We start from the raw sequence: 12,324 nt of genomic DNA, 5'->3' as shown, positions 1-12,324 counted from the left end.
CAGAAAGAGAAAAGATAAACAAAGAAAAAAAGGGGGAGAGACATAAAAATCTTGGAACAAACACACATCTAAACATAAACAAAGAGACAAAGCAACATAAATAAAAATGAAGCACAAAGAGAGAGAGAGAGAGAGAGAGAGAGAGAGAGAGAGAGAGAGAGAGAGAGAGAGAGAGAGAGAGAGAGAGAGAGCTACCTATTCCACATTCCCTGCCTATCTCGGGAGACAGAGGTAATTAAAGAGCCAGGAAAGGAAGAATTCTCCAACTAGACTTATGGTCCTCTGTCTCTTCGTCCTGCAAATGAAATCCGTAATAAAATCCCTGAAAGTTAAACTCATTGGGAACGAACGAAAAACGAATGACGAGACAAGAAGACATAGTTAAAAAAGAAAGTAAAGACACACACACACACACACACACACACACACACACACACACACACACACACACACACACACACACACACACAACACCCGTCCTGTCTTTCTTCCTCGGCCTTTTAATCAGTCGGAAATCCACCGCGTGACAGCCGAGATAACAAAAGACAGCAAAAATAATAAACACAAATATAAAAACTACAATCTTGACGAGGGATAAGATAAGATGACGTGGAAAAAGCTCTAAAAATCACGAACACGATGTGTATTCTGTCTCGGAGTCTCTCTCTCTCTCTCTCTCTCTCTCTCTCTCTCTCTCTCTCTCTCTCTCTCTCTCTCTCTCTCATCAGGAGCCGAGAGTACGAAAACAACGTAATGAAAACAACGTCTCGAGACAACACCGGGAAAAAAGGGGAACGAAGGACAAATTCAACAAAGAAAGGGAAACTATGAAATTACGCGTGCTTTCCTACAAAATAATTTATTATTTGGAGTAAAAGAAAACAAAACCAACTAAAATAACAAAAAAAAGAAGGTCAACATTCGAGAAATGAAGAAAAAGCAAATAACGCTCCGCAAAATAATGACAAACAGGATAGACGTGAACAAAAACAAGAAGAAAAATATGCATAAAAATAAGCTCAAGGTAAACACACACAAGAAAAGACCAACCTAACCTAATCCAACAGCTAAAGAAACAAGAAACATCAATATATCTTTAAAAATACACAAAAAAACATGAAAAAACAACGTGAAAATAGTAATAATAATAATAATAATAATAATAATAATAATAATAATAATAATAATAATAATAATAATAATGAAAAAAAGATATTAATAAACCTAAACACCAATATATAATATAAAGGAATCGAATAATAAAAATCTTAAAATGACACACAAGAACACACAGACACAAAATCGTCAATATACAGTACAAAGAAAGTCATCACACGTCATATGAGGTCATCATGGTCATTACACGAAACACGCCTCGTTGAACGTGTCTGTGCGAATGAGAGAGAAGAGGAGGAAGGAGGAGGAGGAGGATGAGGAGGAGGAGGAGGAGGAAAGGGAGGCGAAGCAAACGAAAGGCACAAGAAAAGTGCTATGAATATTTCTCCCTTTGTAAAGATGCCCTTATCCGGATTACCTGGCCGTTCCTCGCTCACCTGCTTCACCTGGTACCTCATTGACGGAACCCGGGCGGCGCGGCGACAGGTGAGAGGAAGAACACCTGGACAGACGCTCATGACAGCTTTGTTCCCGTCATTGCCACGCTCATGACGGCCGCCAGCTGATGGCCTCTCGTTCTGCTCATGGATGTCAAATGTGTCTGCCTGTATGTCTGAGTAGCTTTTTGTCTGGTTTTGCGAGTGTATCTGTCTGCATTTGCTTCTTTGTCTGATGGTGTGTTAGTGTGTGTGTGTGTGTGTGTGTGTGTGTGTGTGTGTGTGTGTGTTTGTTTTCTATTTATCTATATCTCTTTGTCTCTGTCTGTCTGTCTGTCTGTCTCTCTCTCTCTCTCTCTCTCTCTCTCTCTCTCTCTCTCTCTCTCTCTCTCTCTCTCTCTCTCTCTCTCTCTCTCTCTCTCTCTCTGTCTCTCATGTTTATTTCAACAGTTCTGGTCAAATATATTACAAGGGACGAGGCAATATATCTGGCTACCTTAATAATAATATCACATCAGCCAACATAAATTTCAATAAGTCCTTCTTTACTTGGAATCATTAAGACCAAACCCTTTCTGGAGCAATTAATTATTTCTCGATGGAAAAATTTGCAATGACTTTTCTCAGATATTTTTTATCATCACGTTATTTACTTCATGATAAATACCTCATATTCATTCTCATTCTCATCCTCCTTCTCCTCCTCCTCTTTCTCCTACGTCTTCTTATCTTTCTCCTCACCTTCAGCCTCTCCCTTACCCTCCGCTTTCTATTCTCACCCTAACCTAATAGCTCAAATATCTCCCTCACTCCCTCATTCCCCCTCACAAACTGGTTTCTCCCCTTACCTTCCCCTCGCCGCTTCTGTGACAGCTTTACGTTGTCTTCCGATTTTTTTTTTTTTTTACATTGCAATCACGTTAAGGGGGAGAGAGGGAGGGGGAGAAAAAATCTGGGGAGGTAATTCCGTTTCCTCGTAAATTCACCACATCTGTCTCCACCCCACGGAATGAAAAATTGTCTCTTATTTCTCCCCTCTTGTTTTGGAGGACGTAGGTGGAGCGGGTGGAGAGGAGCAGAGTGGGTGGTGTATGGAGCAGTAGGTGGAAGGTTCATAAATCCTGCCACTGATTTGGTGTGTGTTTCTGTGTCGTTGGTCTCGCTGTGGGGAGGAATATTTGTTGTTGCTCCTCATTATTTATTACTCGCTAGGGGGAAGTAACATAATGGACGCGCTATGAATGGTGTACTCAATGATCCTCTATGATAAGTAGGCGCCATTCATCTCACTCTTCCTTTCTCATTTTTTTTTCCTCTCGTCACTTTTATCACTTTAGTGTGTAGTCTTCACTTTGTCTTGGTTTCAGGTTATGTAAGTTTGTGCTCTCTCTCTCTCTCTCTCTCTCTCTCTCTCTCTCTCTCTCTCTCTCTCTCTCTCTCTCTCTCTCTTGGCCTCCTTTCTCGTCTCCTTCGACCTCCGTCTCGTCATCTTCGATCTTTTTTCCCTCCTCCTCCTCTTCTCTCTCTCATACTCTCATACACCTCTTCCTTCTTCGTCTTCTCCTTATCCCTTCCTTCCTTGCTTCCTCCCTTGCCCAATACCTCGCCGCCATCCATCACCACGACCACCACATCAAATGGCAGTGATCAGGTGGAGACTAACCATACTTCCTCCCGCCCTAGTTATAGCGCAACGGAGCAAATCATTCCTGCCTTCCCCTCGACCCTATATACAATACGCACATTCCCCTCGCGCCCTATCGATCCAGGAGAGGTCAAGGCATCGGCACAGGGAAAGACGTTAAGCAGGAAAGGAGAGGAGCAGGAAGAAAGCATAAGAAAGTGATACTCGGCGAAGCAGGGGCGTAGGAGTGTTGGGGAGCTGGGGACGGGGAGGGAACGAGGTGGTGATGGAGGGGAAAGATGCGAGAGGCAAGTAGGGTCTCCATCGCGTTGTCCTGGGGGGAAATAAGACGTGGGTGTGTGGTGGAAACTCTTGCTAGTGTGTCTGGTCGTGTGGTATTTTTTTTTTTTTTTTTTTTTTGCGGAGTTGGTGTTGCTGGAGTCTTGGCCCTTTGTTTTCCCTTGTTTCTCCAGAAGGGGCATAATCAAACACAAAGGAGGAACAAACAACTGCTGATCTGTTGGCTCTTTTGAGATTATTGGTGAAAGTGGAAGAGGAGGAAGAGGAAAAAAAAGAAGACCACATATGGAAAATAAATAGAAGTAGATTTGTCGTTTCTTACGGGGATATTTGTGGTGACTAGACCATCTATTATACAGTAAGAGAAATATGATATCATACGTAGATGAGGAGGAGAATGAAGGCGACGACGTGGAGGAGGAGAACGATGACGAGAACAAAGACGAAGCGTGGGAGGACAAGGAAGACAAGAATGATTAAAAGGAGGGCGATGACAAGCAGAAAGATGAAAATAATGATCATGAGGAGGAGGAGGAGGAGGAGGAGGAGGAGGAGGAGGAGGAGGAGGAGGAGGAGGAGGAGGAGGAAGAAGAAGAGGAGGAGGAGGAAGAAGAAGAGGAGGGGGGAAGGGGGAGGAGGAGGAAGGGGAGGAAAATGAGGTAAGAACAGGAGGGAGAGTAGGAGATAAAAACAACTCACAAAACACAAATGCTATACCACGTTCTGAAAAGAGCATCGCTGCAGGTGAGGAAAGCTAAGCGTGGAGCAAAAATAGAAAAAAAAAAAACGTCCGGATATTGAGGGAATATTTCTGTATGAAAAGAGAAAACAACACGCTGCTGTTAGAAAAAGCAAGAGGGGATAGGAGGTGGGGGCTAAGGAATAAAAGTGGCAGGCGCGAAAATGTCAAGGGTCATGCAAAAAGTGGCACAGCTTGTGGGGAGTGGCGACTTTCATGGCCAGACGAATCAAAGAGTGTGGAGAAGGAAAGAATTGAAGCAACACTTACACCGTAAAAAAAACAAACGCGAATAGAATTGACAAGTGGAAAGGGAAAGAAAGTCAGAGAGAGAGAGAGAGAGAGAGAGAGAGAGAGAGAGAGAGAGAGAGAGAGAGAGAGAGAGAGAGAGAGAGAGAGAGAGAGAGAGAGAGAGAGAGACATCAAAAGAATTCTCGTTGTTTGTCCTTTATAACAAATAAACATCGTACAACAACAAGAACAACAATAACAACAACAACAACAACAACAACAACAAAGAATACAGATTGCTTTATTTCCTTTAATCTCTTTAAAAGTATTGATCAAACAAAACTACCAATAAAAGAAACATGAAACCTAGGCATATTCCGTAATTAATTTATTTTCTGCATTTTTTGCAATGAAAAAACGCACACACTCACTTACACACACACACACACACACACACACACACACACACACACACACACAGATAGGAAACGAATTTTCAGTTCATTTAATCTTTTTTTTTTTTTTTACCTCTTTCTCTTAATTAACCAGATGGACCCGTTATTCATATAAAACTAAGCCTTGACGAAGCCTACTGGAATTGGCCGATTAATTAAGAGCCTACAGCACAAGCCACACTAATAGCATTGAAGAACGCAACAAAGGCGGCGGCAAGTAGAATGGGACTAATGCTGCTCTCTCTCTCTCTCTCTCTCTCTCTCTCTCTCTCTCTCTCTCTCTCTCTCTCTCTCTCTCTCTCTCTCATTGATTTTTCTTAATTTTTCTCTTTTTTAAATATACACACACGTCTTTTTCCCTTTTTCGTGATTCAGGTGTTGATTTTATTTATATTTCCTTTCTACTACCTGTCTTCGTGTGTGTGTGTGTGTGTGTGTGTGTGTGTACTCGTGATCGCCAGCTGTACCCTGCAGGAGAGAACTTAGCGCTCATACGTTATGATCTACGGTAGAAGCTGACACGTTCCCCACGCCACGCCCGGAATCCCCACGCTCAAGGCGGACGCTAACTGCTCGTTACTCACTGTGAAACCTGAACGCCCTCAGCGGAATGCAAACTTCACCCTACCAAGAACTGTGTGAGGTGCAACTTGTAAGTGTGTGTGTGTGTGTGTGTGTGTGTGTGTGTGTGTGTGTGTGTGTGTGTGTGTGTGTGTGTGTGTGTGTGTGTGTGTGTGTGTGTGTGTGTGTGTGTTTGATCTAACCATATCATAAGTGCGGGATATGACAGGTAAGATCTATGAAAATGAACTGAAGGGTATCCGGGTTTGCTAAAAAAAAATCTATCTATAGTTTTTCTTTCTAATTTATCTATTTCTTCATATCTTAATCCCTTCTTGTGTGTGTGTGTGTGTGTGTGTGTGTGTGTGTGTGTGTGTGTGTGTGTGTGTGTGTGTTGAGGTATGAACGAGGTTCCGATTCACTAGTTTCCCCCCACCAATTGTTTGTGTTTGATTAATGAGTTACTAAAAGTCCAATATTGTGAATGATAAAATAAAGTACACACACTCACTGAGCACCGGCGCCCCATTAGCTACACTTCTACCACACTCCATTAATCGAAACATTATCGTGTCAAAAAAAAAAAACGCAACTAAATAAGCGAGATATATAATTAATTTACAAAAACGTACTCAACTCATTATAATATAAATCCATTTACCTAAACAGGGCCACATAATCAAATCTACTCACTATCTTTTTTTTCGTTTATTTTTATTCATTCATTTATTTATTTATTTTTTTTTTACACAGTAATCTTGTTACGTTTGACGGACAAAAGCGGAGAGGAAAGAAATTGAATCAAGTACTCATCGTATTTTTTCCTCTATTTTATTTATTTATTTTTTTTTGTGTGTGTGTCCTTCGCCTGTTGCCGCACGCACGAGCTGCCACACAGCTATGGCAGGGTGACCGGCTGACTGTCCCTTCACCTGCCGCACCAAGGCCAGTGCACTGAAACACACTGGCCTTTCATCAGGACGGTTTTCAATCGCCACATAGATGTTTTGGATTTTCATGCAAGTTTTTTTCTTATCTATCTATCTTATTTACGTATTTAATCTTTTTTTGTATTTGTTTTTGTATGCTTCGGAATCTTTGTTCAACTGTCATTAAAATCATACCTTTGAAAATACTAATGCTTATCAGAACTGTTTTCAAGCGCCATGTAGATAGTATGGATGTTCATGCAAGCTTTATTGTTTTAATTTATTTATCTATTTATCACTATTTCTTTGTTTTGTAACCTGCGGAAATCTTTGTGCAACTATCCCTACAATCCTGCCTTTGAATATCTTAATACTCATCAGGACTATTTTCAAACGTCATATACCTGGATTTTCATTCAAGCTTTATTGATCTATTTTCATCTTCTGACCTATTTATTTATTCATTTATCTATTTATGTCTTATGGAATCCTTATTGAACTATCACTGGAATCATGCCTTTGAAAATCTTAATGTTCATCAGGACTATTTTCAAACGCAACATAGATGATTTAAAGGATTTTCATGCAAGCTTTATTGATCTATTTTAATTTATTAACTTTTTTTTATATATTACAGAATCCTTGTTCAACCATCACTAGAATCATACCTTCATAAATCCTAATACCATTCCTCTACAATCTGATGCAAGTAGTCGAGATTCGGCGCCGAGATGCTTGAGAGTATGGGGTGTTGTGGAGTTCGATACCAAGCTTGAATTAACGAAAGGTACACGATGATTGGAAGTGTGCAGTAGATACATTCCAACCCTTTTACGTCACGTCTATCGATCTCACGTTTCAGTATGTAGTAGAGAAGGAAAATTCCTCCTCCTCCTCCTCCTCCTCCTCCTCCTCATCATCATCATCATCATCATCATCATCATCATCGTCGTCATCATCTTCATCATTATCACGCCAAAATATTTCTTCCAGCCTTCTAAAGTGGAAATCATTATAGGAAAGTAACTCACACTTGATAAACGTAACAGCCAAGAACTCCGCGAATAAATGATCACCAATATATTCCATGACATCGAACTGAGCACCCCACCAAAGAGACATTTAAACTTTACCATTATTTCCTTCCGCTCAAAAGTAACTGGTCTGCATAAGTGTCTTCACATAGATATTTTTCTTTTTCCTTATTTTACTCCACAGATAATGACTGATGATTTTTAATAGGACAACGTGCCATAGTATAGACTTATTTTAGCATTATAATATTTTTTTTATGTTTGTACCTTCTTTTGTTCCTCATAAGTATTCCGATCTATTTTTTTTTTTTTGCCCATTTTTTTTTCATTTCCATATTTCCTTAGAAACATCGATCGAATTCAGAATAATGGGCATCAGAATAAAAACAATTTAAAGCTTACATTTTTTTTTTCCTAACCATCATATCTAGGCGCTCTCTCTATTTTTCTGTCCGTTAAAAGGTGTCCAGCTGTTTATCAATCTGTCATTAATATTCCGTCATTTGTTTCTGTCCATCGTAAGTACTCCTTCATATACCTTTCTGTCCCTTTTTTTTTTTTTGTTCTCCCATGAAATATTCTGTCAATTTTTATTTACTTTTTCTCTCCGTCAAATATTCTTTTTTTTCTTTTTACTTTTGCTTTCCGTTAGATATTCCGTCTATTTTCCCTTATTCTCCATAAATACTTCCTTGTAAATATTTTTCTTCTGTCCTTTGTATGTGTTCCTTCCACATTCTTGTTTTCCAAGCCTATTCCGTTTATTTCTTCCAGTCCATCACGTGCATTACAACTATTTATCTTCTTTACGCAGGACCTTAAATCCGCAAGCAAGTATCGACCAGAATCCACAGCAATGCAGGGCAGGAAGCAGGGGCGTCACACCGCACACTCGAATTAACACTCAAAGGAGGGCACATCCATCACCCCTCGCCTTTAATAACACCGTCAGTAAGAAAGAACCTCAAGGGCGAGCAGTCTCTTCGCAAACACGTAGCCAGACCTCACTGGAAACAAAAAGAAGACAAAAAAGATAAAAAGAGGAATGAAAATCAAGTAGCTCGACTCACGAATTGATCCAGGAAGTCTATGTCATTACGGAGGGAGAGAGGGAGGGGGAACAGAGTGAGAGAGGGCGAGGGAGGGTTAAGTTATAGGGTGAGGTTCGCGTGTGGCGTGTATGCCACTCCCAAATTACCGACACAGTAAATCAGGGCGAATCTGTACAGGAAATACCCCCTCTTGTTGTGTGTGTGTGTGTGTGTGTGTGTGTGTGTGTGTGTGTGTGTGTGTGTGTGTGTGTGTGTGTGTGTGTGTGTGTGTGTGTGTGTGTGTGTGTGTGTGTGTGTCTAATTTTTTTACTGTCCTTCTGCTTCTCTCTCTCTCTCTCTCTCTCTCTCTCTCTCTCTCTCTCTCTCTCTCTCTCTCTCTCTCTCTCTCTCTCTCTCTCTCTCTGTCTCTCTCTCTCAGATTTCTTATGGCCATTTTATACATTATTCTCTCTCTTTTCTTTCCTATTCTTTTCATATATCAACTTCACACCAAGAGAGAGAGAGAGAGAGAGAGAGAGAGAGAGAGAGAGAGAGAGAGAGAGAGAGAGAGAGAGAGAGAGACGTCGCCCAGTAAGTCGGCCGTCAGTTAGGCAGGCAGGCAGGAAGGCAGGCAGGCAGGCAGGCAGGCAGGCAGGCAGGCAGGAAGGCAGGCAGGCAGAGGCAGAGGCAGACACACACACACACACACACACACACACACACACACACACACACACACACACACACAATCTATACACAAAACCATATACTACATACGTAAACACAAAAGCATATATAACTTTTGTAGGTAAACAGGCAAAAGGAAAAAAAAAAGAAACAAACAATATGGAAAAAGGAAAAAGGAAGGAAGAAAAGGAAAAAAAATACGACAAAATAAAACCAACATTTTGAGGAACCAAGAAAAAGGGAATGGATAAAGATGGGAAAGAAAAATGCAAGAGGAGGGACAAAAGGCTGATGGAAAGTGAAAGAAAGAGGAGGAAGGTAAATAGGAAAGCGGGGAAGAGGATTTGAATTTAGGAAAAGCGGAATAGAAAAAGAAAGTGATAACAGGAGGGAAAAAAAAAGTGATAGATCGAGAAGAAAGAAGGATATTGAAAGGCATAGAAGGGAAAATAGGAGGAGGAGGAGGAGGAGGAGGAGAAATGAAGATGGAGGAAGAAAAAAAAAGATAGGAAACGAAGAAATGGTTCGAGAAGGGAAAATAGAAAATAAAGATGATGGAGAAAGAACGAAAAACTGAGAAACCTGAACGAATGAAGGGAACAGAATGAACAGAAATAAAGAAATGTAAGGTAAACGACAAAAAAGAAAGAAAAAGAGAGATCATGAAAAAGAAAGAATAGGAAACGAAGAGCGATAAAAGCCAAAAAAAGATAAGGTGTAGGTGAAGACAAAAAAGTAAGAAGATAGAGAGAGAGGAAGAGAGGAAGTGAAGGAGAGGAGAGATGAAGGGCAACTGGATGGAAAGTAAAGACAAATGTAGAGGAAAGGAAAGGAAAGAAGAAAATGAAGGCAAAGGAAAGAGGAAATGAGGGAAATAGCAGAAGGCATGCTTTACTCTGCCAGCCCAAGTGGAGGCTAATTACTTGTCTGTCTCTCCCCCTTCCTCTCCCCTCTCCCGCACCCTTTCCTCTTCCTTTATTTCCCTCCACGTCCACCTCATTTTCTCTCTACCCCTCCCCTTTATTCTTTCCTCTCCTATGTTGTTGTTCCTTCTGCTATAAACAGATATTCTCTCTCTCTCTCTCTCTCTCTCTCTCTCTCTCTCTCTCTCTCTCTCTCTCTCTCTCTCTCTCTCTCTCTCTAAGCGTTTTCCTTTAAAAATATCCTAATACGATTTAGTCTCTCTCTTCAAGGACAGCGGCGTGTAATCAATGGTGCATTAGCTTCTCTTAAGCACAACACTCACCATCATTACACTCTGGCAGCGTTTTATCATTAGGTGTTATCAAGATTGTCTGATGCCTGCAATCTTCCTAATTTTATGGCCACTACATTCTTCCGGTTTCTTAAAGCTGATGCGTTGCTGTATTTATCCCTTTTTTTTTTTGTTGGTTTTTGTTTTCCCTGTTGTGTGTGTGTGTGTGTGTGTGTGTGTGTGTGTGTGTGTGTGTTTATCCATTTATTCTTTATATTGTCTGTGCCGGCGTTTCTCTCCTTGTTTTTTTTTTTGTTCTTCTTTTCTTTGGTTTGTTGTACTCTGTATTATGATGTTTATCAATTCATTCTTCATATTATGTGTACCTGTGTTTTCCTTCTTTTTTCTCTCTCTATCTTTCGCTTTGTTATACTTTTTTTAACGATGTGTAAGACTATATATTCTTTTTGTGCTTGTTTTTTAAATTCTTTTTTTATTCTGTATTATGGCCACACGTATTTTCATGTTGTTGGGTTTTTTTCCTCCTCTTTCTTTGTTCTCCACACTTATCACTTCCTTGCATGTTTTATTTTCTTTTGTTTGCTGGTTTATGAATCATTTCCTATTTATTTCACACTTCACTAAATAAAGAAAGGGAGTTCCATTATTTTCAAGTTAATACTTGTATTTGTCTTCCGCACTCATGAATTATTCTTGCTTTTCCTTCTTTTCTTTTATTTTATTCTGCTATGCTTTTTATCACAGACAAAAAAGATTCATATCATTTCTAGTTAATATCAGTGTTGTATTTTTAGAAAGTGTAAGGAGGATCTTTATTGTTCTTTTTTCTTTAAATTTGCAGTGCTCCATATTATAAAACAACGCAGGTTAGAACTTTCTTTAGCTTATATTTGCGTCTTTTTCTTTACTTACCAGTTTTAGGAATAGTAGCTCTCGTCTTTTCATCATTCTGATTATTTTGCTATGCCACGTATTACAAAAAAGAATGCAGGTTTACTTTTCCTGTGGCTTATATTCATTTCTTTCCTCTTTTAGCAGCTTTAGAGATAGCGGGTCATTTTGTATTTTCCCTACTTATTAATTTGTTCTGGTATGCTTTTTATTACACAAAGAAAGCAGAACTAACATTATTATTATTACTGTTGTTATTGTTGTTGTTGCTGTTGTTGGTTGTTCACGTTCCTTTGCTGGGCGGTTTCGCGGATGACAGCTGTGGGCTAACAACCACCACAGAAACCACATTCAACACGCCATTGTTGCTGACGCGGCGTGGCCCTGATGCATTACAAATCTGACACGCTCCTCCGCTACTGTGATTCCCGATAACTCGACTGTATTTCACGTCATTTTTCCTTTACAATTGTGCCGCGTCAACGAAACTCTCAACACGGTTCTTTGTCACCGCGGTTCACTATTGTCCCGGTCTCCGTTGACGAGCCTCGGTCACTCATCGTGTTCTGCTAAGCGATGCATTTCCGTTTTAAAAGTATGTTCGGTTAGGTTAGGTTCGATTGCGGTGTTCTTTCAATGTTGTTCTTTGTTCGGTCACGTCCATCAATGAGTTTTTCTGTTCGGTTAGGTTAAATTGTGGTGTTTTCTCAATGTTGTTCTTTGTTCGGTCACGTCTCTCAATGCATTTTTTTTTTCTGTTCACGCAGTTCTCTGTTCACGTGGCTCAGTGTTGATTTCTATTGATGGATTTTTCTTTAATATCCTCCATGTTAGTGCTGCTCTCTATTGATGGATCATTGTTAATATAATTCTCTGTTAATATGGTTCCCTGCTAATATCGTGTTCTGTTGGTGTGGTCTCTGTAAATATAGGCCTGTATTAACGGAGTTGTCTCTTAACTCGGATCTCTGTTAGGTCAGTTCAGGCAGTTCTCCGTTAAAGATGCCAGCCCCTGAAAAGTGCAGCCAAAAAAACATTATCCAAAATCATGAGGAGTGTCTTGAAGCTTCCAA

The 12,324-nt window shown here is 40.1% G+C and overlaps 1 protein-coding gene across 1 annotated transcript in view; it reads left to right on the top strand.

The window, feature by feature from the left end:
• The first annotated feature begins 1,515 nt into the window (after window positions 1–1,515).
• LOC135091220 (uncharacterized) overlaps window positions 1,516–12,324 on the top strand; it is a 61,436-nt gene continuing 50,627 nt past the window's right edge. The window contains exon 1 of the mRNA XM_063988664.1: window positions 1,516–1,602. Coding sequence (XP_063844734.1) covers window positions 1,516–1,602 — 87 coding nt within the window. The remainder of the gene's footprint in view (window positions 1,603–12,324) is intronic.

Source organism: Scylla paramamosain, chromosome 37 (assembly GCF_035594125.1).
Source record: "Scylla paramamosain isolate STU-SP2022 chromosome 37, ASM3559412v1, whole genome shotgun sequence".
Lineage (NCBI taxonomy): Eukaryota > Metazoa > Arthropoda > Malacostraca > Decapoda > Portunidae > Scylla > Scylla paramamosain.
The sequence above is the reverse complement of the archived record's forward strand: the minus strand, read 5'-3'. Positions and strand labels throughout refer to the sequence as shown.